Source organism: Anas platyrhynchos, chromosome 2, assembly GCF_047663525.1.
Source record: "Anas platyrhynchos isolate ZD024472 breed Pekin duck chromosome 2, IASCAAS_PekinDuck_T2T, whole genome shotgun sequence".
Lineage (NCBI taxonomy): Eukaryota > Metazoa > Chordata > Aves > Anseriformes > Anatidae > Anas > Anas platyrhynchos.
In genome coordinates, this window is record NC_092588.1 from 106,478,786 (window position 1) to 106,504,995 (window position 26,210).

A 26,210-nucleotide genomic window follows, 5' to 3' on the forward strand; every position below is an offset into this window, starting at 1 on the left:
GGATACGGCCTTCCATATAAAATTTCAAAGGGACTCAAATTCCCTTTTATTCTAGGTTTAACTCAAATTCTAAGTAATGCTAAAGGGAGGGATTGAGGTCATGACAAATTAGATTCTTGTCCGATTTTAGCTATTTGTTGTTTAATTAAATGTTTCATTTTTTCTACCTGTCCACTTGCCTGCGGTCTATAAAGAGTATGCAGTTGTCTTTAGAATATCTTTAGAATCTTACTTATCTGTTGTACCACTTGCACACAAAAATGTGAAACTCTATCAGAAGACATTGCTACTAGAATCCCAAAGCATGGTATTACTTCATTTAACAAGACTTTAACCACTTCTTCTTGCTTTGTTTGTTTGACAGGGAAAGGCTTCAGGCCTTCCTGAAATCATGTCAGTCAGAACCAGTAAATAACAATACCCCCCTTTTCTAGGGAGTTCTGAAAAATCAATTTGCCACAGTTGCCCCGAATAATTCCCTTTATCAATGACACCAAATGTCACCCTATTTCCTGTATTGGGATTATGACGCATACAGGTGTCACATTGTTGGGTTACCTGCCTTATTGTGGTATACAGATTTCTTGCTACCAAGACTCGATTTAATAGTTTATACAGGGCATCGGCTCCCCAGTGGGTTTTGTTGTGTTCCCCCAAAACCATAGGCCACACCAAATTAGAGGGCATAACAACCCTGTTGTCCTTCAAATGAGCCCACCCATCAACATTCAGCTTCCCTTTTAGATCCTCGATCAACTTTAAATCTTCTTTTGAATATTTAGGAGCCTGTCCTTTCTCTAATGTCTGAATTTTACCGTCTGGTATTAAAGCAAGCACTTCCACTTGACCTCTTTCCGCCGCCCTTCTTGCCTCTTTATCAGCCAATCTGTTCCCAATCTCGAAGTCGGTGGATCCTCTTTGATGCCCTCGGCAATGCATAATAGCCACTTTTTCTGGTTGTTTTACAGCCTCTAACAATTTTAAAATTTCTTCAGCATGTTTTATCTGTTTTCCCTGAGCAGTCAGTAATCCACGTTCTTTCCAAATCGCTCCATGAGCACGTACCACGCCGAATGCATATTTAGAATCTGTCCAAATATTTACCCTTTTTCCAGCTGCCAGTTCCAATGCTCTCGTGAGAGCAACTATCTCCGCCTTTTGAGCTGATGTTCCAGGGGGTAAAGGCTTAGACTCAATTACCTGCTGAGTAGTTGTTATAGCATATCCAGCTTTACATTGTCCTTGTGTAACAAAACTGCTCCCATCCGTGAACCAAGTTTCTTCTGCATCTTCCATGGGCTCCTCCTTAAGGTCTGGTCGGCTGGAATACACAGTCTCCATAGTTTCTAAACAATCGTGAATCACAGGTTCCACCGGAGCATCACTAAGAAAAGAGGCTGGATTCACAATATTAGTTATCACAATTTCCACATCGTCCTGTTCTACCAATATTGCTTGATATTTCAAAAATCTCTGAGGAGATAACCAATGAGCACCCTTTTGTTCTAAAACTGCTGACACAGTGTGTGAGACAAACACTGTTATCTTCTGCCCCATTGTAAATTTCCGGGCTTCTTGTATATTCATAATTACGGCTGCCACTGCTCGCAGGCAGCCTGGCCATCCTTTACTTACTTCATCCAATTGTTTAGAGAAATAAGCCACTGCCCTTTTGTAAGGTCCCAACTTTTGTGCTAGTACCCCTAAGGCCATACCCTGTCTTTCACAGGAGTATAACCAAAAGGGTTTAGACAAATCTGGTAAACCAAGAGCTGGGGCTCGCATCAACTCCATCTTAAACTTCTTAAAGGCTGCTCGGGCTTCTCCTGTCCATATTAGTCTTATGCAGTTATCTTTAATTAAATCAGACGAAGGCCTTACAATTAATCCATAATTGTTGATCCATAATCTGCACCAACCTGTCATTCCTAGGAAAGTTCGTAATTCTTTAACAGTCTGTGGTTCTGGGGTACAACAGATTGCTTCCTTGCGTTCCGTCCCCAATTCACGTTGTCCTCCTGAGATCTCAAATCCTAGGTACGTCACGTGGGTTTGAACCAATTGTGCCTTCTGTTGTGAAACCCGGTATCCATTCATTCCTAGGAAATTAAGGAGGCTCACCGTCCACTGTATGCAGCTTCCCCTGTCTTCGGTAGCAATCAAGAGATCATCAACATATTGCAGCAGGACCCCTGCAGAATTGGGGGCTTCCCAGGATTCAAGTTCCTTTGCAAGTTGATTACCAAAAATCGTAGGGCTATTTTTAAACCCCTGAGGAAGCACTGTCCATGTCAACTGGACTTTTCGTCCTGAGTCAGGATTTTCCCATTCAAAGGCAAAGAGGTTTCGGCTTTCTGGGGCCAAGGTTAAACAAAAGAAGGCATCCTTTAAATCCAGTACGGTAAACCAGACCAACTTGTCCCTTAACTTGGTCAATAGCGTATAAGGGTTTGCTGCCACAGGGTGTATGTCTTCAGTGATCCTGTTTATTGCTCTCAAGTCCTGTACTAACCTATAACTCTTCCCATCCGGTTTCTTAATTGGTAAGATGGGAGTATTATATTCTGATTCACACTCGACCAGTAACCCATATTTCAAAAACTTATCTATTGTATCTTTTATTCCTCTTCTATCTTCTATTCTAAGGGGGTACTGCTTAACCTTTACTGGCTTCTCTCCTGGTTTTAATTTTACCATTATTGGTGCAGCATTCTTTGCTTTCCCAGGGACATCAGATTCCCACACCCCTGGATAAACCTGATCCTGGATTTCCGGAAGGGTTTCATTAAAAGAATCAGTTTGGATCAATACCAAACTTAGTGCACTTATAAGTCGGTCTTCTTTTACTCTTAACTCTACCCTTCCCTTTTCAAAAACAATTTCAGCTTCTAATTGCTCTAATAAATCCCGTCCCAATAAAGATCTAGGAGATCCCGGCAAATACAAAAACCTATGTATTCCCATTTGCTTCCCCAATTCATATTCTAATGGCTTTAAAAAGAAAGCTTTTTCGTGTCTACCCGTTGCCCCCACCACTGTCACAAAACCTTTATCTTCTGGCATCAACTTCTGATTTAACACTGAATATGTAGCTCCTGTATCTACTAAAAATTCTACTTCCCGACCCAATTTCCCTGGCTTAATTTTAACCAGTGGATCTGCTAGGGTAGAGTCCCCCGGTCTCCTTCATTGTTTTGTAGCCATTAATAGCTTCTTTTCCTCTTGCCGCTTCGGGCATTCCCTTTTCCAGTGTCCTATCTCTTTACAATAGGCACACTGTTCAGCCCGCAAGGGGAGTCGAATTACCTTCCCCCCCCCTTCTCCTGCCTCGAAAAGATTCTTCCTGCTTTCGCAGGGCTGCCACAGTGGCTGCTGCAATCGTCTCACCTAACTTTTGCCTTTCATTCCCCTCACGATTTCTAAACACTCTCCAGGCTTCTTCTACTAATCTTTCCAAATCCCTTACGTCTGGTTCTTTCATTTTCTGAAGTTTTCGTCTAATATCTTCCGCCGATTGACCCAAAAATAGAGATACTAATTGAAGTCTACCCCCCCTCAGAGGAAGGGTCTATAGTGGTAAACTTCTGCATTGCTGCCCTCAGCCTTTCAAGAAATTCGGATGGGGTTTCTTTTAGACCTTGTTGGAAGCATATTCTCAATTGCCAATTCATCCAGATTTTAGTATTTACTTAGCCGTTCATAATTTTAGGGATGATTAGGGTCTCAGTGGGGTCGGTCAGGGGAATGCAGTTGTCCACAGTTCCCTGAGCGGTCCCATCGGTAATCTGAGCTCGCACATGAACTCAGGTTGTTTTAAGAGTTAACTGTTTTTCTGTTTCCATAACAACTCTCTCTCGGACCCATCATGATCCATTTGCCCCAAAGGGCTAACGCCCATGATTTTAAGATCTCTGCCTAGAGCAGAGGCAGAACTATTAACATTCCTACATCCTCTTTCCCTGCTCATTCAACTTCAAACACCTTTAACACTTTCAACAACCCTTTTAACACTTCCTTTATCTTTCTCCAGCCTGTACTTCTCTAATGCCAACATCAAAGGCTCAGTCAGGGGCCAACTTAATTCCGTACCTTTTCCCACCAAGATGCTGAAACAACATCAGTATACAACATTTCATCCTGTTTTCCTTCTCAAAACCAACATTAACTGTAGCAAAACATTAGAGTTTAAAGTTCCATTTAGGGGCCACTTTTCTCCACATTCCAGCTTATAAAGCGGCCACCATTGATTACAATATTTTATCAATGTTTTCCTGTTCACACTTTCACCGGCAGATCCTCCAATATCCTTCCAGTGATTCAAAACACATCCTAACGCACTTTTCTTAGGAATTTCACTGCTTACTCGCCCCCCCATTTTCCAGTTTACACTTTCAGAATACACGTGTTACTTACAAAAGCGTATCACAAAAACGTATCACTCACAAAATTACAGGCACGCAATATCTTTCAGTAGCGATGTCACAAAGCTACTATTACCAGCAATATTGCTAAAATCACAATAACAATAGTCAGAGTCAAATTCCACATGCGATAAGTCAGAAAACCGAACTGTGTAACACCATAACGATATCTTTCTTATAACAATGCCACGAACCTACTATTACCACCAGAAAAATAGCCAAAATCACAGTAACAATAACCAGAGTTAAATACCATACTCCATGAGTCAGAAAACCGAAATAAACAACACAATTCCAGATGGACCTTAAAGCGAGCTCTTTCCTTAAGGTCCCCAAATATACTTATGGTGCTTACCACAAAGTATATACCAAACACTGCCTCGCAGAAGATCACCTTCTGACTTACAGACAGTTCCAGATACAGATGGACCTCAAGGTCCCCAGATATACTTGTGGTACTAACCACAAAGTATATACCAAATACTGTCCTGCAGAAGTCACCTTCCGACTTACTGGACAGTCCCAGATGACCGGTCTACCAGAAAACCAAACCAGAATAAAGAATATACTCACTTACAATGATGGGGTCCTTGTCTGCCTCCGCAGTGATCCGGTGAGTCGAGGAGTCCCTCCGGGAAATCCCGGGGGTACCCTAGGGAGTCCTGTCCCCAGCGGGTCCTGCGGACCGGCAGAGAGGTTGTCCCATCTGGGGTGCCAGATTGATTCAAAGATCGAAGCCGAAATTCCTTTAAGTGGTATATTCTTTATTGCAGCGCTGGATGCACGGGGGATCTCTCCACCTATCGTGCATACCCAAAGCGGAAAGCAGTCTTGAATTTATACAATCAATCTATCAATATTCTACAAGCGCCTATACATACGCATTACCTATCCCCGCCTTCCCTCGCTTCTCATGCTAATTAGCCTTTTGGCACCTTGCGCCTGCGTAGAGCCTCCCAAGAATTGTGGGCAGGGGTCTTTGGGACGTGGGCAGGGGTCTTTGGGAGGAAGACCCCGAGTCTTCCTCACAGTGTACTTTTCACCTTTGGTCAGGAATCTGCTGAATTGGCACGTTTCTTAATTGCGAGAGCTGGTTGTTGCCAATTCTTCCGTTTGTTGTATCTTTATAATGAATTCCAATGTCCAATTTTGAGATTTATAGTCCTTACATTTGTTTCTCTGTCCGTCTGCCGCTTCCTTATCATGAGTTCCAGTGTCTTGTTTCGAGATATACAGTCCATGTCTGGGGATTGTCCTTGCCTCCCCAATACCTCCCCAATACCTCCTTAATCACTGCGACTGCGCGCACTGTTGCTAGGGGGTCGTCTCTGTCCCTCTGGTGGTCGTGAAGATGAAGGCCGTAGTCTTCCTCGGCGTTGTGGTCCAACTTCTTTCTTTATTTGGTCATGTTGGCCCAGCGTGAGACAGGAAGGCAAGATGTTGATACACTAGTTTAACAACTTATCAGGAGATGGCTACATGAACTTTGCAGCGGTGTCTTTTGAACAAAAGAGGCTACTGAGATGCAGAAGGAGAGAAGGGGAGAGGGTTCTCTTTTTTGTTACATTAAGCAAAGGAATTTTCATAGTGTCTAGCTAAGCATTATACAGCTCCTTACTTCAGCAGGGAGTTTTCACAACTCCCGTTCCTCAAACAGAACTCCTTGTTTTTACAGAAGACAATGAACGAACATTTATTGTGTATTACAGTACTGAGATATGCTTACAGTGATAAGAAAGTTTAGCAGGCGACCTAGTGAAACGCAGACAACCAGACTCCTTAGGACAATTAGGTGAAAATCACGGTGTCAAGTCAGATAAGTGAAGAAACATTACCACTTCAAGCAGTAAAAATGTCAAAAGACATTTGAAATTTAACAGGCCGGCAACTGAAGGCCATGCATTGTTTGTGAAGCATCAGATAGATTGTGAACCTGGATTACCCACTCAGTGGGGAAACAGGGGAGGGTCCTGCCATCAAAAGGTATATAAACTGTGTTTTGGAACTAGTAGATGCGCTCTCTCCTGCTTGTGGGGCGCCCGCCATTGCAATCGCGAATAAATTACTACTTCACTGAGATCCTCGCCTGAGCCTAAGTTATTGGCTACGGAGTGTTTCTCACACCAGTAACCCCCACACCGATAACCCACAACCACACCAGTAACAAAAAAAAAAAACACACCAGTAGCCCCCACACTGTTAACCCAAGCACACGCAGTGTTTGAGGCTGGGTTCGTGGCCGCCTTGGTCCAGGAAGCGATCGCCACGCTGAATTCTACCATGTGGCACGGGAAACATAGGCACTGTGACGGATTTTCACCACAGAAAATAAATGAAAGTGGTAACGGGGTACACATTGTGCCCTTAATAACACGCATCGGGCAGTGAAATCACTGATTTCCACACCAACGTGCTCAGGGAATCACTCTCAGCCCCCTCCTGCATTGGACATGGAACAGCTGGGCCAACAAAAAACACTTCCCTCCCTCACCTACACCAAACCTATTAAGGCAACCCTATTAAGATAACGTGATTTTTCTCCTCCAGATCAGTGTCAAAGGCAGCTACGCTATGTTTGCTCATAAGTTCAAATGCTGCTTTATTTATTTATTTTAATTCCATTTTTCTTATTTAGAAGGATTTCCATAGGGTGACGGGCCTTTAATGACACTCATGACTCAGAAATATTTGCCGATACAGTCAAACGGTGTCTATTAACGTGAGTCACTCAAGTTAATTGATTAATTGAAGTTAATTGGACCCTCATTACAAGTCACATGTTAGGGACCAGCCTCTCAAAGGCCAAAAAACAGCACTGATACTTCACATTGTTTCTGCTGGGCCAACACATCTGTAGCACTACCTTTTCAGTTGACAACACAACGAGTGTTTCCACAAAGTACTCGATGCAACCTAACTACTGTGTTTGGTGATGCAAAGCAAGCCATGTCAAAGCAGGCACACACCTGGAAGCTGCCTTGCTGCTCACATTGAAGAAAATAGGTTAAAAAAAAAATCGCACTACAATTGAAGTGGCATCAAACCTTGTAAGGCTCTGAAGCTTCAGCACTGCCATCCAAATTCAAGGAGGCTGCATCTATTACCTTGAATCTGCCCCAGCTCAATCCCCTGAAACAATTCCAAATACACATACAAGCAACCCTTTTCCCAGACAGATTTTCTTTGCTTCATCTATTCCACCTCTAACTCCTGTCTTATTAATCTGCCCCTCTAAAGACTCACTGGCTCACACAAGGAAGCAACCCACCAAGCCCCTGATTCCCCGCCACATTGCTTCCATGCTTTGGGAAGATCTAACTGCAACGGCTCAAACTGTGATGCCACCTCACCCACCTCACCCCCTCCGCCTACGTGAGGTTCCTTGCCTTCTGTCTCTTCCTACATGTACACCGGCACTAGAACCACGAAGAACATGTTTCCTGTAACACTCCAAAAGCCTTTTCTGTTTCAGGATGTCGTCATTTCAATTCAGGACTGAAAACACTCCTAGCAAAAACCCAACAGCTAATAGCAAACAGAAGCTGTTTCTGCTGATCAGCTAGAAGTAACCTCTAAGTACTGAGGAGTCACAAAGGAGAATTTGTATTACATTCAAGAACAGCACCCAGCTTACGACTGCTACTTTCCCTAACTACACTAAGCCATAAGAATTTGATTCTTACCTGCCATCACAGTAATTATGGTTTATATTGCCCCCAAAACACACAGGGCAGTACCAAAGCTGTGTCGGCTAGGTTTAACAGCTTCCACCACTATTAAGTACAGTAATTTCTGCTTCCTTTTTTTTCTTGGAAGAATATTCTTTTGTTTCCAGCCTCAGTTAATTATTATATACACTGTTAATTAGCAACTATTTCTCAATACTCATAGGGTTATGGAGTCCCTATGACTGGAAAATACTCTACACCCTTCGAGATGAGAACAGCATATAAAGGCAGCAACTTGCAAGACTGCTCTAGCTTCAAGCAAAGCTTTCCTCATTGCTTTCGTCTCCTTTGACTTGAATACTGTCATCCTTCTACCAAAGCTTTATAAACTTCATTACCATGAATGAAGGAAGACCAGAGAAATTAGAGAGTAGCAGAGGATATAACTTAAGGAGCTGTTACTAGGATTTTTTTTTTTTATTGTTCCTGGTGTTATTTTTCCTTCTTTAAGCCAGCAAACTGTTTTCTCCAAGATTTTTTTTGTTAGGTTAAGAATATGTATTATATTGCAGCAACATCTTTGCTGTAAGTCAGCTGAGAAGTCTACCAGTAAGAAGGTCAAGGGAAAGCTGAATGCTGATGCAGAGTGCCAACAGACTTCATCCTCGTTCCATGGGATGTTTGTAGCTACGGCAGTTCAAGTCTACGCTTCCATATGCTTAAAATACCAGATTTAGAAGCCAATTTCAGCTGACCTAGCAGATATCAGCAGTACAGTTAGAGCCAGCAGCCTGCAGGAAGGAGCAGACAGCTGTTTCCACAGCAAGGCCTGAAAGTGTCTCCCATACACACTCCCAGTCTAAGCAAGCACATGAAGGGCTTGGCTTGTCACTTACCTAAGTGACCAGGAAAACAAGTGAAAACGAGATTTCGCTTGTGTCCTAACACCCATATAAAAATAAAGGCAGATGAAATACCCTTACTACCTTGTTAAGTTTCACAAGCCAGAAGAGAACGTGCTGCACACAGGTACAAGTAAATCCCTTGCTGGCAGGTTTGCAGAAACAAATTTTTATTTACACAGGCAAGTCTATCTTTAGACCCCATTTAACTCTTTACATTTCTAGAATATTTACATGATTTCATGATGCTCCAAGAAGAGAGTGATGAACAAAAAGATTACAGAAACTGTCAAAAGCATAGCAAAAAAACCCCAACCTATCATTGTGCTTTAAAACTTATGAGCTAGAATGACAGTGACATCCTCCTCGAGCAGCACTGACACGACACTCACTCTGGACTTTGGAGACAAATTTAAGAAGCCGAAAGGCTCTTGGGACTGTGCAATATGTCTTGTATCAAATAAGGCAGAAAATAACAAATGTGTAGCTTGTCAGTCTGAGAAACCAGGTATGGTCCTTTTTTTTTTTTTCCTGTTGTTTCCATCTTAGCCTCTGTGAATCTTGTACAGAAGAAAAGTACGTTGCATTTATGGAACATTTTAAGCAACGTGATTCCCAGATCCAGTTGATGGATTAGAGGCTGCCTGCAGGATTGGTTTACAGGCACTTCAGAGGTCTCAGCCCAGGTTCCAGCCTGTCGCATAAATTGAAGCGGTTGTGAAACCTATTGGTACGGAGCTGGATCAATGCAAATATGCCCTGCTTTGCAGCTGGTGAGGGAAGATGGCTGGACTGGGTGACTTAATTCAAAAACGACGTACTGATTTTTCACTGGCGCAAATGAGAACTCCATAGAAAGAGATAAAAATTGCTGTGTTTTTTCTCTTTCAGAAATAAGTAAAAATAATTCCAAAATATGGCCAAAATGCCTCTACTCACCATTTGTATGTAATTGAGGCAAAGCCAGATTTCAAGACAGTACTGTAGTCTTAACTGGTCTTAAGCTAAAGCAGAGAGATGCCTATGAAGGTCAGTGATAGGCTTCAAGAAAGTGAGTGACCCGCTGGGTAACTTGTTGAGGGCAGTCCTGGGTTGTTTCCCATTGTGCGCGGCTGTAATTGATTTTGAGCGTGGTTGTATTGTTTTTAAAATACGATTCTGATTTTAACTTTGACTCTAAACGTCACTTAATATGCCATTGCATCAAAAAACACCTTTGCAAATATATCTGGGATGAAACAAATTGAGATGGACTAGATTGGGCTTTTGTAATCATCCTGTACAGTAAGACTGAAATTTCGTGAGGTAAGGTAATGGATTTCAGACAGAGTTGATTCTCTTGGACTTCTTTGTGGGTTTTTGATGGCTTTTGTTTTTTCTGGGGTGGAGGGGGCCGTCTCAGAGTTGTTTTGAACATTTCTGTGGGGTCTAATAAACCAAATTTAAAAGTTAATGTTCATTTTATAGTTGATGTTCAAACAGGATGGTTAACTGTCTTGTTTTTCTTGTAGAGGGTCTAACACCTGTGACCAGTAGCAGTGCATTGACGTTTTCTGCTCCTTCTGGAGAATTTCTGGATTGAGACAAATTTAAGAAGCCTGAAGGAAGCTGGGATTGTGAGACCTGCTCGGTTTGAAACAAAGCAGAGGCCACAAAGTGTGTAGCCTGTGAAAGTGCAAAGCCAGGCGCCAAAGCAGATCTCAAAGGTAACGCTTACTGATTAAAACGAGGATGCATGTTCTGTGTTTTATTTTTTGTTTTGCTCTGATTTTTTTTTGTTTTCTTACTTTTCAAGCACAATTATTTTTTCCTTTGAGGTGTGGTGTACTTGTTCATTTTTCCTATAGGAATATTGCCTCGATAAGATAACAGCTGTTTCCACACTTTTCCCCAAGAATAAATTTATCCTTTCTAGAGAAAAACTTTCATTAATGACATGCTTGTTCTTCACATGCCCTACGTGTTGTTCATTTGGAGTGCAGACTAAAAACATGATCTTTCAAAGAAGTTTGTGTACTTTTTAAAGCCAGGTGGTAGACAGAAAACACAATTGTGAAAAGGTTGATGTAGGGAGGAAGCATGGGGTTTTCTTGTTTTACTATTTGGTGGGTTGTTTTTTAAACAGTTTTGACTGGAAAGATCAGGACTAGAGTGTTGTTAAAACCTTCATGTACTGCAGGTACCCCATGGGTTACAAACCTGATGTTCACTTATTTCTGCAGGTTTTGGTTCTGCTACTGTGTCCACAAATGCTGCCTTACCATCATTTACATTTGGTGTTCAGTCGTCCTCATCCTCTGAGTCTTCTCATACGTTAGATAGCACGGGAAGTTTCAAATTTGGAGAATAAGGGGGCTTCAAGTTTGGCATTGCCTCTGAATCTGCATCCTCCAACAATGTGGTTGGGGGATTTAAGTTTTCTAGTACACCAGGGGACTTCAAATTTGGAGTTTCATCCTATCTTTTGTCTTTGCTTGTCTGCTTATGTCCATCAAAGAAGAACTCTGAAACTATACTAGAAAAAAAATTGGTGAGATTTGATATGTTCGTGTACTAGAGCTTTAGAAAAAGTTTAATTCATGCATTGTGTGTTTTCTGCCCTAGTTACTGATATGTACACAATTAGCAGCAATTCCTTTTTTGATCTCAAAGAGTTTTGACACTAGGTTTAGGCAAAAAATTGTGACACCTTAAGGAACTTAAGGAACTTAATCTTGTACAAGCACAGAAGTTGGACTGTCTCAATGCTAGCAGTACAGCTGGTGGTAAAATCATTAGTATGGTGAAATAGAGGCCTCACCCGAGCGTTTTTCAGAGAAACAAGAGATGAGAGCGAGGATCTTACTCCCATGTACTTGTGCCTGTGCTACAGAGCGTAGTGCTGTTTCTCTACTACTACGAAAGTCCAAAAATCACTTAACAGTCACTACACAGTTCTGCTTTCCTTTACTTTGTTAAAAGGCTGCAGTAGAGGATTGGAGTTCTTATTGATGATCACTGCGTGGAAAAATTCTGATTGCTAACTGTCATTTGTATGACTTACCAGCCATGCTTTAGAGTATGGAATTCAGTATTAATTCCAGAAGTGGTCAGGGAAAGGACGTTGGCTAGTAATCCTGAACAAAAGCAGTGTTGAGGGCTATACTGATTTTAATCGCAGTATTCTTCTAGTTGATCTGTTCCTGAACAGATCTGTTTTGGGGAGATTTGGTGGCAGGGGAGGTGTGTGTGTTTGTTTACTTCCCCTTCTAGTTAAAGTTCTGGGGTTTGGTTTAGTCAGGAAAATTTCATGAGGCACCTTGTGTAAAAGGAAGTGTTAACCAGCATTTTTCACCATGATGTAGTCCCTTAAAAGTGTCGTAGATGAAAAGGGGCCATAAAGGCTGGGGGAAAAAGTTAGTGGGAAACTGAGAGCAGGAACACATTCAGTAATGAGAGAGCAGCAGCTTAGGGAAAGCTGATGAATGACTTTAGCAGATAGTTCTATTTGAAGTGTAAAACAACACTCAGTACTTTGTAACGGTGGTCTTAACAGCAGGTTCTTCTCCATGGCTCCTAAAAGCACGTCTTCAAGGCATTCAGGTGCAGTGAACTTAGCTGTAAGAGTTGGGCTGGTAAGCTTGGCCTGATCTGAAGCTGTAGGCACAGGGCTGTCATTTCTGAACAGGCTACAAAAGAAGCTGTACCACTGTGCTTTTCAGTGCTCCCTTTAGCAAGGCCATAAAACTGGTGCAGGCAATTGATGTTGTTCTTATAAGAGTACCTGAAAGATATTTTTGTTTGAAGAGGTCAGAGGTACTGCTTAATACTGGTTCAGATAATTACAGCCAACTCTTGGTGTTTGTGACCAATACATAAAGCCTCGAGACTGCAGGGGGGCGTCCTTGCTCATCACAAGTCTTCCACTCCTTGATTTGTGGATGGCAGCAATCAGCATGTTAAATCTGGATCTGACGGAATCACCAGTACCTGGAGCGTAACCGAGGTGTCGTTCAGGATTGCTCTTTGTACAGGGATTGAAACGGAGTCTGCTGTAGTTCCTTTGGCGTCTTGCAGTGGCTCATGTCGTGTTCTTCCTCTCAGATCAAGGAGCAGCAAAACCATCCTTCAGCTTTTTGAGCTCTGCTTCCTCCAGCGCAGCCATACCCACCACTTCAGCCAACAGCAGCAGCGTGTTTGGCAGCGTCACCTCTTCCTCCAACCCTGCACCGGTCCCTGCACCTTTTGTGTTTGGACAAGCCAGCAACACTGTGAGCAGCTCCACATTTGGCAACTCTGCAGAATCTACGACATCTCAGTCCTTTGGCTTCTCCCAAGAAAACAAACCAGCAACCACATCTTCCAGCACTGGTGTAGCCGTTGCTCCGTTTGTCTTCGGTTCAGGAGCCAGCAGTAGCAATGCAAACCCTGGATTTACCTTTGGAGCCACAACCACATCAAGTTCAACAGGTACATTTAAAAAGACGTTTTTCTCATTTTTGCCATTAGATAGCAGACCAAAGAAAAACGTTAACGCAATAAGTAATGGAATGGGTATTCCTGCTAGCTTAGCAGTCCTTGGAGACAGATGTAGTATCTTCCTTACAGGTTCAATTTCATTTTGATCTGAGGGCTTAATCTTGTCATTCCTGGAAATTAAATTTACACTAATTTTTGTATACCACATGCAGAGAAAGAGCCATACTAAATTACAGCCATAAGCAGATCAACTGAACCTGCAGATTAAGCCATCTTTCAAAAATCTTCGCAAAAGATTTGCTGTTGTTGTTGTTCCAATGCAGAAGCCTCAGGTCTGTGTTAACTGCTACCATTTATGTTTTTCTTCTTGGAAAGAAAAGCAGCCAGCCATTCCAAGTTACGGTGCAGTAGATGGTGTTTTCTGTTGCACGATGGCTGCTTACATTACATTCCAATTAATAGTGCTGTTGAAAATGTCCCTTTTTGCTCAGCAGATGTGCTGTATGTTCAGAGTCATTGTTCAATCACGTATTGTTGTTTCATTATTTCTGCTGGCCTTGAAGAACCGAAACAGCTAATTGAATGAGCTTGTTATCCGTTATGGGAAGGGACAGAATTACTCTACTAAACTGAGTTTTTGAGTATAGTTAGATTCCTGCAGGCGTGATTTGGCCTCCAGAACTGATAATGGTAAACACTTGGACAGGGAAGGGGTGCAGCTGCTGGCAAGAATGAAAATACAGGTCCTAATAGATCAGGAGCTGTATTTTGAACCTTTATATATATATAAATATATATATATATATATATATATATATTTATATATATGCTGATTTATGTATTTTAATGTTCTATGTATATATAAGTGATAGAAGCAGCTCTTAGTAAATATAAATTAACGTGTACCGTTTGTGGGAGTTTGTTTCTAGAACATGAATGCCTAAGACAGTAATTTCAGCCTAGACAGCCAATGTGTTTGAGATGAATGTTGTCCGAGTTGTTAACATGCACCTTTTCTTGTAAGTAACATGAAAAGCAGCCAGCCGGGATAGGACTGAGGTAGTTTGTTGTTTTACATACTTGTCTGTAAACATTAAGATCTATCTCAAATATTTGAAGTATTCGTTTACCAGACTTGGAAAATGTGATGCGTAGCCATTCTGCAACACAAACAAACAAACAAACAAAGAAAAAAGCCCTGCATATACTGAAATTTCTCTTCTGTTCCCTGAGGGTTGTCCTCTTCGTTTGTGTTTGGCTCTGGGTCTTCAGCACCTGCTGCTGGCCCAGCATTTGGTGCCTGTCAGCCAGAAGAGGTGGAAGACAAGAAGATGCACCTAAGGAAAGGTGCAGAGAAGGGTCATACTTATCTGTGCTGTACCCTGCTTTGTCTCTTAACATCTCTGCTCCTTTAGCAGGTAGGAAGTACAACTGCTTGTTTCCAGCTGTGTAACTGGTAACCACAAGCAGATACAACTTCTAATTTGTCTCTAAATGTGTGGGGGGGGACTTGAGGAGTTGTAGAAAACATGAAAGCTTCTATCTTTGTTGCCTCGCTTTTAATTACTTCAGAACATGGAACTATTAAATTACAATATTGCATGTTCTTTTAGAAATAAGGATAAGGTGTAGGTCACTTAAAAGCTCACAATTTCTTAGTGTCTTGGACAACGCGAAAACTTTGTGGACTACTACAGTTTAAGAAAATGAAGAAGACTTCTAATCGTAGTCCCCTTGGCTATGTATCCTTCTTGTCATGGCTAAAACAATTGAGACACATCAGAAATGAAACTCCCAAGTTGTGAATTAATAATATTAAAAGCGTTGGACAGGGTGAGCATCTAAGAAACTGACCTCAAAGTTAAGATTATTCTTGCCCCTCCCTCACATTTTTTTCTAGCTGACGGACTGCAATAAACTGAGCGTTTGCAGCTGCATTCCTTGAGAAAGACAGAAGACAGATTCTTTCAACCATGGCAAACCAGGTAAGATCCTGTGGTGAGAAATTCAGGTTTGTAGTGTCTAAATGGATCCCAGAACCATACTCAGAATTCCTAGTAAATGTAAAGCTGAAATGGCTGGTTCACTCTGAGTTGGGTGTTCTAGTCCTGTGATTTCCTCTGCTAATTTGGTAATTGGTGGTTGTCCTCTGGATGCTTGATCATAACAACCGAAGCAGGTTGGGGGCAAAACGTTAAGCTTTGCAGTTTGGATTATTTGAGCATGAGTTCTTCTGAAGGATCTTGTGAGTAACACTCTCTAGGTAAGTTATGTAGAGGTGTTCTAGAGGAAGAACACTAAAGCCTGCGTAAGTAAAAGCTACTGAAAAACGCCAATCATATTTTTGGAAATCCTTGTTCTTCAGAATACTAAATGAGGGAGGCAACCTGTGTTGTTATGGCTGTTTCTCTCCTCTTTTCTGTAGTTATCACACTTCCTTTTTAACTGTGGCTTTTGGGGTGTTTTTTTGTTTTGTTTTGTTTTGTTTTTGGAGGCACTTTTTTTTTATGCCTCTTAGTTCCTGGCCTTGCATCTGGGTTTTGAGTTTTCCCCTCAGCCAAGTTAGTGCCTGTTCCTGGTCTGCTTTCTCCTTGCGTTCCATTAATGGGCCTCCTGTCGTCGTTCCTGGCCTGAGAGAGTGACTGGCAGCTAGGTAGTGAGGAGAGGCATCTCACATAAGGAAGAAGAATTCCTAGGAAAGGGGAGACAGGGACAGATGAGATTTCTTCTGAGCAGGAGTGATGATTTCCTGCCTGTTCATCACTCACTGTGCTACTGAAGACTTTTTTTTTTGAGAGTCCGAGAGCTCAAATGGAGCACAATCCAGTCCTAAGCTAATTAACGCATAGGATTGACCAGCATCGAAGGGCTAACTGCTTTTTTCCGAATTCCAAGAGGAAGCTGTCAATCCTTTAGCCAGCTTGACAAGTCAGGGGAATATGGCTGTTCATACAATCCTTTGGCTCTGTTATTTTTGCCAGGCGTTTTCCCCAGAGGCTGCTTTCCCTCATGGGAGGCGGAGGGAGAAATGGGACCCCAGGCTTCTTTCAAGGGCAAGGTGAATATGGGGAAATCACCTGTGGTGATGGGGAGTGGGAGGGAGGAATGTAAATGAGGCTAAATACTATAGAGGTGTTTTTTTATCCCAACAGGACTTGCTTGGGAAAAAACGAGAATGCTTCCAGGCCTACAGCTGGTGGAGAACACCACAGAAAAAATGAAAGAAAAGGAACAAAATAAACCCAGGAAGAATAGAGTTTGTTAGTAGTAGTAGTTCAGCCAGGTAAAAACCTTTTGAAATGAGAAACTCTGCCTTACCTGTTTGAATTGATAGCGAATGCCATCACTCACTTTTCAAATTCCAAAATGGCTGGTGTGGTAGCTAAATGTTGCATTGGCAATACGTGTCTATAAATAATGGTTTATTTGCAGTTGCTGTCTCCCATGGTCACTGGGAAGCAGTATTTCTACTGCTACTAGTCATAGCTCCTTTGAATCGTGGCTGTGGTTTAAGTTGATCATTTTTCTTGGTATTTTTATGCTGCTTTCTTGTTCAGACAATAAACTATGCTTCTTCTTGAAACAAACTGTTGCAAGTTGTCAGAAAATGGGTCCTTGTTGCTGAAACAGTAGAATAGACCCAGAGTAATGGAAAACTTTAGATTAGAGTGGTGGCATTGCAATTTTCTACGCAACTCAGTAGAGTTCTGTACTTAGTACTCCTTACAGATTTCTCTTATTTAGTCTGATGATAACTAACTGTGAATATAATGGGAATCGGCTATCTTAGTCTTGAACCTTAAAATTGTTCTTTCTCTCTCTCTTTTTAAAGACCAGATTATTCAATATTTGTTGGGGAGCTTACTCCAGAAGTGGGTGATTTCCAGCTCTGTGACTATTTCCTAAAGAGGTATCCCTCATGTATTGACTGCAAAATAGCAACAGACCTGCTGGGATATTCCAGGTAATTCCAGTGCAAATGTGTAACGTTATCAGTGTGTTCGCTTTTATAAGCGATATGTAAGAGCTTGCGTCGGAGCTGTTCCAGTGCTTTTTTTCTGGGGCACGAAGAGTGAGATTAGTCTTTAGCACTGCTTTTCTTAATAGCACAGATCCTTGAGTGTTTTTAAGAGCTTTCCGGTTAGTTCAAGCAGTTACTGTGATAAGCTTCAACTTACCCATATGCATATCTACATGGGGGGAAAAAGAAAAACCTAGAAGCTGTGGGAGGAGGAAGAGCTGTGCACTGAAATCAGCGCTGCTGTGTGTCTACTTAGTCATCTGCAATACTGAAGACAAAATAATTCCTTCTTTGTTTGGGGAAAAACATAAGCCCTGGCAAATCTTAGGGGGTTGGGGGATGGAACCTAATGTTAGTAGTAAATAAAGTCTAGCAGAAACTACTGGCCATGCAGTGAGTCAAGCAGGAATGAGCGAGTTTGCTGTTCAGACAATGCTGCCTGTAACAGACTAATTCAAGAACCTTCTGAGAAAGCAGATAAAAAAGAATGTTAGTGTTATGCAGTGGTAGGAGTGGGTTAATGCTAACTGATTAACTGCTGTATATGCAGAAATATGGAATCTGATTACTTACGCAGATAGCACTTAAAATGTATTGTTTTGCTGGCTCTTAGCGAGTTGCATCTTAATGCTACCAAGGAACAAGCTTTTTGCTTCTGGCCCAAGTTTTTTAATTTGGTGAAAGCCTTTTCTGTGCATGTGCACATGCCGGAGAGGTTGCTTAAGTAATGGAAGCTCTAGTAGCTGCTATCTTGTTTTTTTGTAGAAGACAGAAATTGAATTCATTAGTTTTGTAACTGTTATGCATACTAGAATTTGTTTTCTCCCTTTTGAAAATTGTAGAGGGTATGCCTACGTCAGATTTGGTGAGCAAGGTGATCAGATGAGGGCACTGCAAGACTGCCAGAATGCACCAGGTCTGGGGGGAAAACGAATCCGGCTGAGCATAGGAATTTCTAAAAGGTAACCAATGAGTTGTGCATTGATACAGTTATTCTAAATAATCAGATTCTTGTAGTTCTGCCTTTGTAAAGTCTGTGGCCCTTGCTGTAATGGCTGTACACAGGATGCAGTCTACAAAACCAAAAATGCAGAAGTGCTATGTTTTGACTCCCTGGATTCATCAACCTGTTTCAGGATGGCTGGGGGAATCCACCTCTTATGTCTAGCCAGACAGTGTCACTTGGGCTTAGTTGCCATTGTAACCAGCCTTGTTTCTCAACAGTAGCAAAGCTGAATGCATTCGTAAATATTTTCAGGTTTGGGCCTATATGAACTAGAAGGGACAACAAGTGGTTTTATACGCTAGGGAGTTCTTGTTCTTAGACCTTTCCCTCTAGTTTGAGAAGAGCACAGAACTAGTTTCCCAGTGGGCTGACAGGAAAGAAGTAAGGGAAAATCTGGGAATGCAGGGAGAAAGCCAAAGGAGTTTATTACTAGAACAGGTGTAGAATACTATTCTTTGCTTTTCATGAGCTTAGGGCAACGGGGAGTTTAAAGTTTAGCACTTCTTGAGAGGGTTTCTTACTCTACTGGCTCAGTTCTATCATTTATTTAGAGCAATTTAGGTCTCTGAATAGTTAAAGAACCGATACCAAATTTGATGAACTCTGATTCAGGATACTGACAAAAGAGGATTTCATATAAACAATTCCAATATGTTCATGAGGTTAGCTTGTGTGTTCTGTTAAACAGTAAAAAAATGACACTTTTGTTTCTGTTTAGCTAGCATAATTCTGCAAATGTTGCCTCCTGCTTTAGAACAGAAATGCTCTTCTCCAAGAGAGCACTGTCCAAAATTTCTTTGCCAAATTTCTTTATTAAATTAATATTTTTATTTTGAAAACAAGAATAAGCCCCAAACATGTTTTCTCGCTTTGGCTATCCAGATGAATGTCAACAGTATTTTCAGATTTTCCTTCCCTACAGAACTGTATGTAGGAAGAGTGCAGCTGGAACCAGAAGATGTAAGATGATGTATCTTCTGTTTGTTTACTACAGTAACAAGACAATAGATTACCTCTTTATTAGAACTTGTGTAGCTTTACAGTATTGAAACAAGCATAGGTATTAAAAGACACATCAGTAACAAGTTTCTGAATGGCTGAGTACCATGCTCTCTTAGCATTGAAATATCCAGCCACTGGATTAGTTTCAGTTGTTTGCTTGTTTTGGAAGCTGTTTCAGAATGCCTTCAGCTTGTATTCTTGACAAAAAGCATAGAACTCACTTCTCTGCATCCCCAATTCAAGTCAGATAAATTGGGCACTGCAAACACAGAAGGCCTGCCTGTACAGAATCAGTGAAGAAAAGTCTAAACAGTGGATTTTTTTTTAATATGCAACTGGGTTATCTGAACGTATTTTATGCAGTGTACATCAGTTTTAGTACAGATAGCACTTGTATTGGTTCTTGTCCGTAGTCTGAAGCTGCCCCGGAGAAAATCTTGAAAGGGAAAGTAGTGAAAACTAATTAGCTGGCCCTTTCTTCTTCAGAACCGCTGTATTTTGTAATTCTCCCACTGGTAAGGCTTCCTACTGGACAATTGTGATTATGTAGTTAAGCAAGACTGACTTCACCTGAGTGGTATACTTGGCAGCTGTTGAATGTTTCATGGACTTTAAACAAACAAACAAACAAAAAACTGAGCAGGTGGAGGTAGGCATGGCAAACTGTCAGGCAGTGTCAGATGCTTCTTTGAAATGGATAATCTGACTCCATTCACTTCTTTCTGGAAATAAGATCTAGTAATTAACCAAACAAAAGACAGAAGGGTTAAGACTGCATCTTTAAAGCAGCTGTGCTGGATAAATGTCTCTGGTCTTAATGAATCAATCTTTAGCAAAGCACAGAGACTTAGCAGCAGCTTTCTTATGCCAACACTAAAAATACTTGCTATATACAGGTAACAATGTCAAGGCTCTGGAGTTAATCCATGAAAACAATTACTTCTGGTATTGGCAAAGGTGAGGATGTTTGCTTCTGTATAGATGGGGTTTTGTGCTGTGACTTGTAGTCACCTAAGTGATGAACTCTGATTCAGGATGCTGACAAAAGAGGACTTCATATAAACAATTCCAATGTGTTCATGAGGTTAGCTCGTGTGTTCTGTTAAACAGTAAAAAAATAACACTTCTGTTTCTGTTTACCTAGCATAATTCTGCAAATGTTGCCTCCTGCTTTAGAACAGAAATGCTCTTCTCCAAGAGAGCACTGTCCAAAATGACAGTAATAGCCAAATGCTGAATATTAATTAAATAATAAAAACTCGAGACAATTGAACAACTGTCTAATTTTCTACAATATTTGTTCAAAATGCATCGCACACAGGACAACTCCTGATTCAAAGGTGGCAATTTTAACAGAAAAGACAAGCTACTAATACAGACACTAAAGGAAACGCATCTTGAACAGCAGCTCAAGTTGCTCGTAAATGTACATTGAACGTAGTTGTTTTGTGGGTTTTTTTGTTTGTTTGTTTTTGCTGTTTTGTTTTTAAATCAGAAGTGAAGTTTTTGAACAATGTGGATTTAGATTCTGCTTCTTTTAAACTGATAAAGTGAATGTCACAGATTTGCAGCTTTTGCAATATCTTTAGAACCGAAACTCTTTACTATTCTTTCTGCACCTGGGCTGAAGGTGGGACAGGAGCGTCGAGTTTTACAAACATTTCCTTTTCAATTCCACAAATTGTATTTACTTAAAATGAAACATTGATCATCTAGCTAGTTCTCTTAGTACCTCAGTTACAGTTACATCCTAACACATAAAGGAGATGCAACCCATCTGGTTTTCAACTTGCAGTTTTACTTCCAGCAACAAAGACAACTTCACTTAGAATAGAAGGGGCAGATGCACCCTAACAAACGCAGCGCTTAATGTAATGCTCTCCTATGTTCATATTTATAGAAAATACTCTCTTAACCATAAGTTTGTTGGTTGTTTGTTTGAAATCAAAAATGCTAGCGTATTTTTTAAAAGGAGATCATTATCTCACCAGGGTTTTTTAGGACATCTAAGACGCTTCCTTCCTTTAATCCTCGTCCATATTTAAAGGGAACTCTGAAGGGAACAGCAACAAAACCTTCCTTCTCCTCTTGCTCATTGTTGGTGGATGCGGATGAGCTAGTTTCTTTTGAAACAAAAGAAAACAAACAGCTGTCACAATGCGACCTACCTAGAGCACATTATACTCACTTGCGTTAGAAACAAGAATTTCCAACTTTCATGCTTCTCACGGAAGAACCTTCACCAATTCTACTTACTTTATAATGGTTTATAATTACAAGCAATAAAAACAGATCTGTCACTGGAAAAATACTGCCGAAGTCCAACACTGCCCGGAATTGCTAGCATGCACAGACAGGACAGGTTTAAGATTTAATAAAGAAGAAAAGAAAAATCAGCACTTCAGATGTGAAGTGCTAAGATTTCAGTTACCTAGGGTAAGAAAGGACGTCACGGGCGTATCACCGGATCCAGAAAGCTCTGATGATTTTACAACGGGAACACTAAATGTAAACCCAATCTGCTATGAACAAGAGAGGTTTTTCAGAGCCACAGGAACGTCAATCAAATGCATACACAAAACCAAATCTGAAAGCTGGTCTTCACATTTGTAGCATGCATGCTGAATGACAAATTATAAGCCAGAAGCCTACATAGTTCTCTCCATCAAGGCAGATTCAGCTTTAGTGTTCTGCAACAGCCTACTAAATGCCTAAGAAAACAAGTCTAGCTTCTTTATTAGTTTACTTACAGGAAATGTAGATAGCACTTCTGCCTCCGTAGACTTCACAATTGGAGATGAAAATGCAAACGCAGGACTGCTAACACTACTTGTTGGCTGTATCCGTATTTTCAAAAGAATTCAAGGCTTACATTTAAGAGCAACAACTACCTGAATTCACTACCCAACACAAGTCCTGCAGTGACGTTGAAAAGCTTGATGTTTCAGTTATTTTGCAGACAGAAGTAGTAATAAAACAAAGTCAAGTTTCCTAGTGGGTATAGGACAAAATCTTCACAACCAAATTCCAGAAACCCAGAGGAAAAGCTGGAGATGCTACTTAGGTCTAAATGCATGGAAAAGCAAACCAGGAAGCTGAAGAACGGTAAACTCAGCCCAGTGACACTCCAAGAACTTCAGCAAACACCTCAACGTATTACATCAGCTACCTACTTCAAACCATACAAAAATATTTCAATTGCTCTGGAACAGATTGATGTTTATTTTATTGCAATAATATGCCAATTATTGCACCCTAGGCTCATTCTATGCGAGGCTTATACGACCACATTACCTCTAATTTAATAACTTCAATAAAGTTGTGGTTTAACCATTGTAGGCAACTAAGCACCACACAGCCACTCGCTCACTCCCTTCAAGTGGAACAGGGAAAAGAACTGGAAACAAAGAAGTGAAGTTGTTAAATTTGAGGTACCATTAATGACTCATCACAGTAATGGCTACCTGGAAAGACGAATGCCATAACCCTGTACGTACCCCCAGCTCCTTCCCCTTCTTTCCCCCACCATTTATTGCTGGGAATGATGCTAAATGGTGTGGAGTATCCCCTTGGTCCTCTGGGGTCGGTTGTCCTGGCTGGGTGCCCTCCCAGCCTCTTGTGCATACCCAACCTCCTCGCTGGCAGGCCGGTGTGAGAAACAGAAAAGGACTCGTCACTGTGCAAGCACTGCTCAGCAACAGCTAAAACACCAGTGCCTTACCAACACTGTTTTGGTCACAAATCTGCAACGCAGCACCATCTACTATGAAGAAAATTAACTCTACCCCCGCCCAAATCAGTATAAATAGCTTGCCATAAAATGCACACCCCATTCCCCCCCCGAATCCCGCAGCATTTGAAGCAGTTACACAATCGCATTAAACAGAAGTTTGCAAGGTCTAAGACTGAGAGAAGCAGAATCAAAACATTTGTGCGTTTTTCCCCAAACTGGCATGTGACCCCAATTTATTCAGCCAAGCACAAACTAACATTCATTAGCTTCACGAGCACCACACAACTCGCAACAAAGCGGCATACTCACCCGAAGAAGTACTGACAGCAAAAAGACTTACCTGGCCCGCCGCCGTGATTGCCACGTCTCCCGCCGCCATTGAATTTGTCATGCTCGTCGTAGTCGTCGCCGCTGAATTTGTCTTGCTCTTTGCCAGTGTTAGATAAGGTATGCCCGTCGCCACTGCTGGGTATGTCACGCCCGCCGACACCGTTGGATATGTCACGCTCCCCCCTGCCACTGAGTATGTCATTTGTTCTACCTCCTCTTCCTCCGCCTCCTCTTCCTCCTCTAGATATGTCATGTTCGCCTCCGCTGCTGATGGATTGCCCGCCCCCGGCGCTGCAGCTGGATTTCCCACCCCCGGCGCTACTGCCGGGTTTCCCTCGCCTGCTGCTGCATTTCCTGCAACCGCATCTGCTTTGCGACTTCCCATATCTCCCGCTGCTTCTCCATGGCCCGTGCCCGTCGCTTCCACTCTTCTTGAAATTCCTGTTTTCGCCGCTCGATTATCCAGGCCAGCTCCTTCTGCAGGGCTTCCCATGCCTTTTGCTTCTGCTGGATTCGCTCTTCCCGTCGCTGCTGCCGGCATTGCCATGCCCAGCGCTGCAGCAGGCGTTGCAATGCCCGTTGCTGCCTCTGGAGTGGCAACGCCCTTTGCTGCTGCTGGAATTGCCATGCCCGTCGCAGCTGCTGGAGTTGCCATGCTCGTTGCAGCTGTTGAAACAGCGCTTGGTGACGCCCAGACAGCACTACTACCAACAAAACTAAAATTGAACTGAGGCAGCGACGCAGTACCGATGGGTAGGGGGATTTTCGGTAGCACTGGTTCCTCCACTTCCTAAAGTTGTAAAAGAAAAATTTAAATTTACCAGACGTACTTTTACAAGACTACTTTCTCACATTGTCCCACCCAATTTATTAACAAAATGAAATCAAACAAAAACCCATGCAAATTCAGAGAAAGCAAGTTTCCAGAAGAAAGCCTGATCTCCCCACCTCTGTCTACTAGGTCATTTTAATTTATGGCAGGCCTGCTTCCACATAATACTCTGTTCAACAACTGTACAGCAAGAACACTGAAAGTTAACTCAAAACCTGTGCAGAACAAAGAGGCACAGATCAGATTTTTCTTTTCCTTTCCTATACTTTGGTCATCAGAGCTCTAGAGAAGCTCCTTTCTAACTACCCTCACACCTCTTCAATTAAGAGTACACTCTCAAGACAAATGAGAAAGCGTTCCTCTTGCAAAATTAGGCAGGAAGGTTGCCAAAGTTTCTAAAGTCACTACAGCAGTGAACGTGGAAAAAGGTCATGTTTCAAGAAGCAGGTAGCTTCAACAACCAACCTAAACGCAAAAAGCACCAAAGAAAGTCAGACTAGCAGCACTGAAGACTCTATTCTGGTAAATACAGCCCATACCACGTATCGGGACACAAATGCAAAAGTCAGAAAACGCTGTTTTCAAAACTTCCATTTTTATCCCTTCCACTTACTTTATTTGATTACTAAGATTGGATGAGTTATGTTTTAAATGACGTAGACAATCTGATCAAAATTTCAACAGTACTATCACGATCTACTTAGAAATGACTAGGCAGGGACGTAAGGAGGTACTACTGATATTCAGTGCATAAGGCAGCCTACGTCTGTTTCACTGTTTTGATTTGAAAAATTTATGGAACTTAGGATATTTGGATCATGTTTGGACCATTTAATGTCCCATTTAATGTTTTTAAACTTAAATACTTAATATTAAATATTAAATGCTTTAATTAATAAATAACATTTACATTAAAACTATTTAATTGTAAATACTTTAAATTAAATACTTAACATTAACTTAGTATTAATTAAATATTTACGTTACTATTAAGTATTTAAATTAACTTACAGGCACCTCACATAACATCCAGTAAAAGAAAAAATAATCCGAATATTCACGGTCACAGTTTTATGGAATAGATTTTTCTGATTAAAATGAGAAAAAACTCTCACAAGGAGTTTGGTGATTCTCAAAAATTGAGTCATCATTAGCAGACATGCAGAATGCTGTCTTCTACTACTCTTTTTCAAACTCTTGGCCTGTATCTTTTAATACGACTTAAATATGAAACAAAAATTAAACCTTTTTTTTCTTTTTATACTTGGCACTCATGTCAAGCATCATTCCTGTATAAAAACTACACAAACCTTCACGAAAACATTACTTCTGTTCTTAGGACTCACTCGTTCAATTGCTAATGAGAAACGTTATAGTTCCAAGAATCTCCAAAGTAGCAGAACTAAAAATTTCAAAATTATGTAAGCAAAGTTCAGGCATTCAAACACAGTAAATCAATTGAGCCTGCTCTGAAACCCCCAGGAAAACATCCTGCAAAACTAAAGAGGTATTATTATAATGTACTATGATGCAATAAAACTGACACACTTAGCTACTGACTTCAGCAATCTCAGTCACAGCAATTAATTTAAGAGTCACTTACCTGTTCTTGTACAGATCTGGATAAATAGTGTAATCCTCTTTCCCTTCTCATTTTGCCGCCTCCACTACTCATTCCTGAGGACAGACCATTGGATGCGGCAGTACCGAAGTTGTAGCTGGTCACATTTCTCGTAGTTTCACATTTCACACCGCTCACATTTCTGTAGCTGGTCACACAACAGTACAGAAGTTGGGAGAAAAAAAAAGAGAAAAAAAAATTAATCAGACCATTTTT

At 41.4% G+C, this 26,210-nt stretch overlaps 3 protein-coding genes and 1 long non-coding RNA gene across 25 annotated transcripts in view; 3 read left to right on the forward strand and 1 right to left on the reverse strand.

The window, feature by feature from the left end:
* Window positions 1–10,639, forward strand: part of LOC113841103 (uncharacterized) — a 50,064-nt gene extending 39,425 nt beyond the window's left edge. Inside the window, exon 3 of the mRNA XM_072034042.1 lies at window positions 10,503–10,639. Coding sequence (XP_071890143.1) covers window positions 10,503–10,511 — 9 coding nt within the window. The 3' untranslated portion in view covers window positions 10,512–10,639. The remainder of the gene's footprint in view (window positions 1–10,502) is intronic.
* The window catches only part of LOC140001662 (nuclear pore complex protein Nup153-like), a 59,392-nt gene extending 44,528 nt beyond the window's left edge, over window positions 1–14,864 (forward strand). Inside the window, exons 4-5 of the mRNA XM_072034040.1 lie at window positions 13,075–13,440; window positions 14,683–14,864. Of these exons, the coding sequence (XP_071890141.1) occupies window positions 13,075–13,440; window positions 14,683–14,864 (548 nt within the window). The remainder of the gene's footprint in view (window positions 1–13,074; window positions 13,441–14,682) is intronic.
* LOC113841966 (uncharacterized) overlaps window positions 1–26,210 on the reverse strand; it is a 239,863-nt gene that overhangs the window by 133,290 nt on the left and 80,363 nt on the right. For 10 of the 22 annotated variants that reach the window (XM_072034008.1, XM_072033995.1, XM_072033994.1 and 7 more), the window contains 2 exons: window positions 25,977–26,142; window positions 23,552–24,331 (listed from right to left, as the gene is read on the reverse strand). The exons of 1 other annotated variant lie outside the window; for it this stretch is intronic. In XM_072034008.1, coding sequence (XP_071890109.1) covers window positions 23,552–24,331; window positions 25,977–26,142 — 946 coding nt within the window. Of the gene's footprint in view, window positions 1–5,164; window positions 5,816–6,995; window positions 16,142–16,731; window positions 17,071–19,480; window positions 20,578–21,466; window positions 21,602–21,909; window positions 22,001–22,975; window positions 23,117–23,551; window positions 24,332–25,976; window positions 26,143–26,210 lie in introns of those variants that run through there. 11 more of the 22 variants (XM_072034001.1, XM_072033997.1, XM_072033996.1 and 8 more) reach the window with 11 other exon arrangements.
* LOC140001666 (uncharacterized) lies at window positions 15,343–19,330 on the forward strand. The gene is made up of 3 exons (XR_011807153.1): window positions 15,343–15,434; window positions 16,431–16,732; window positions 17,282–19,330. It is a non-coding gene; the product is annotated as an uncharacterized lncRNA (long non-coding RNA).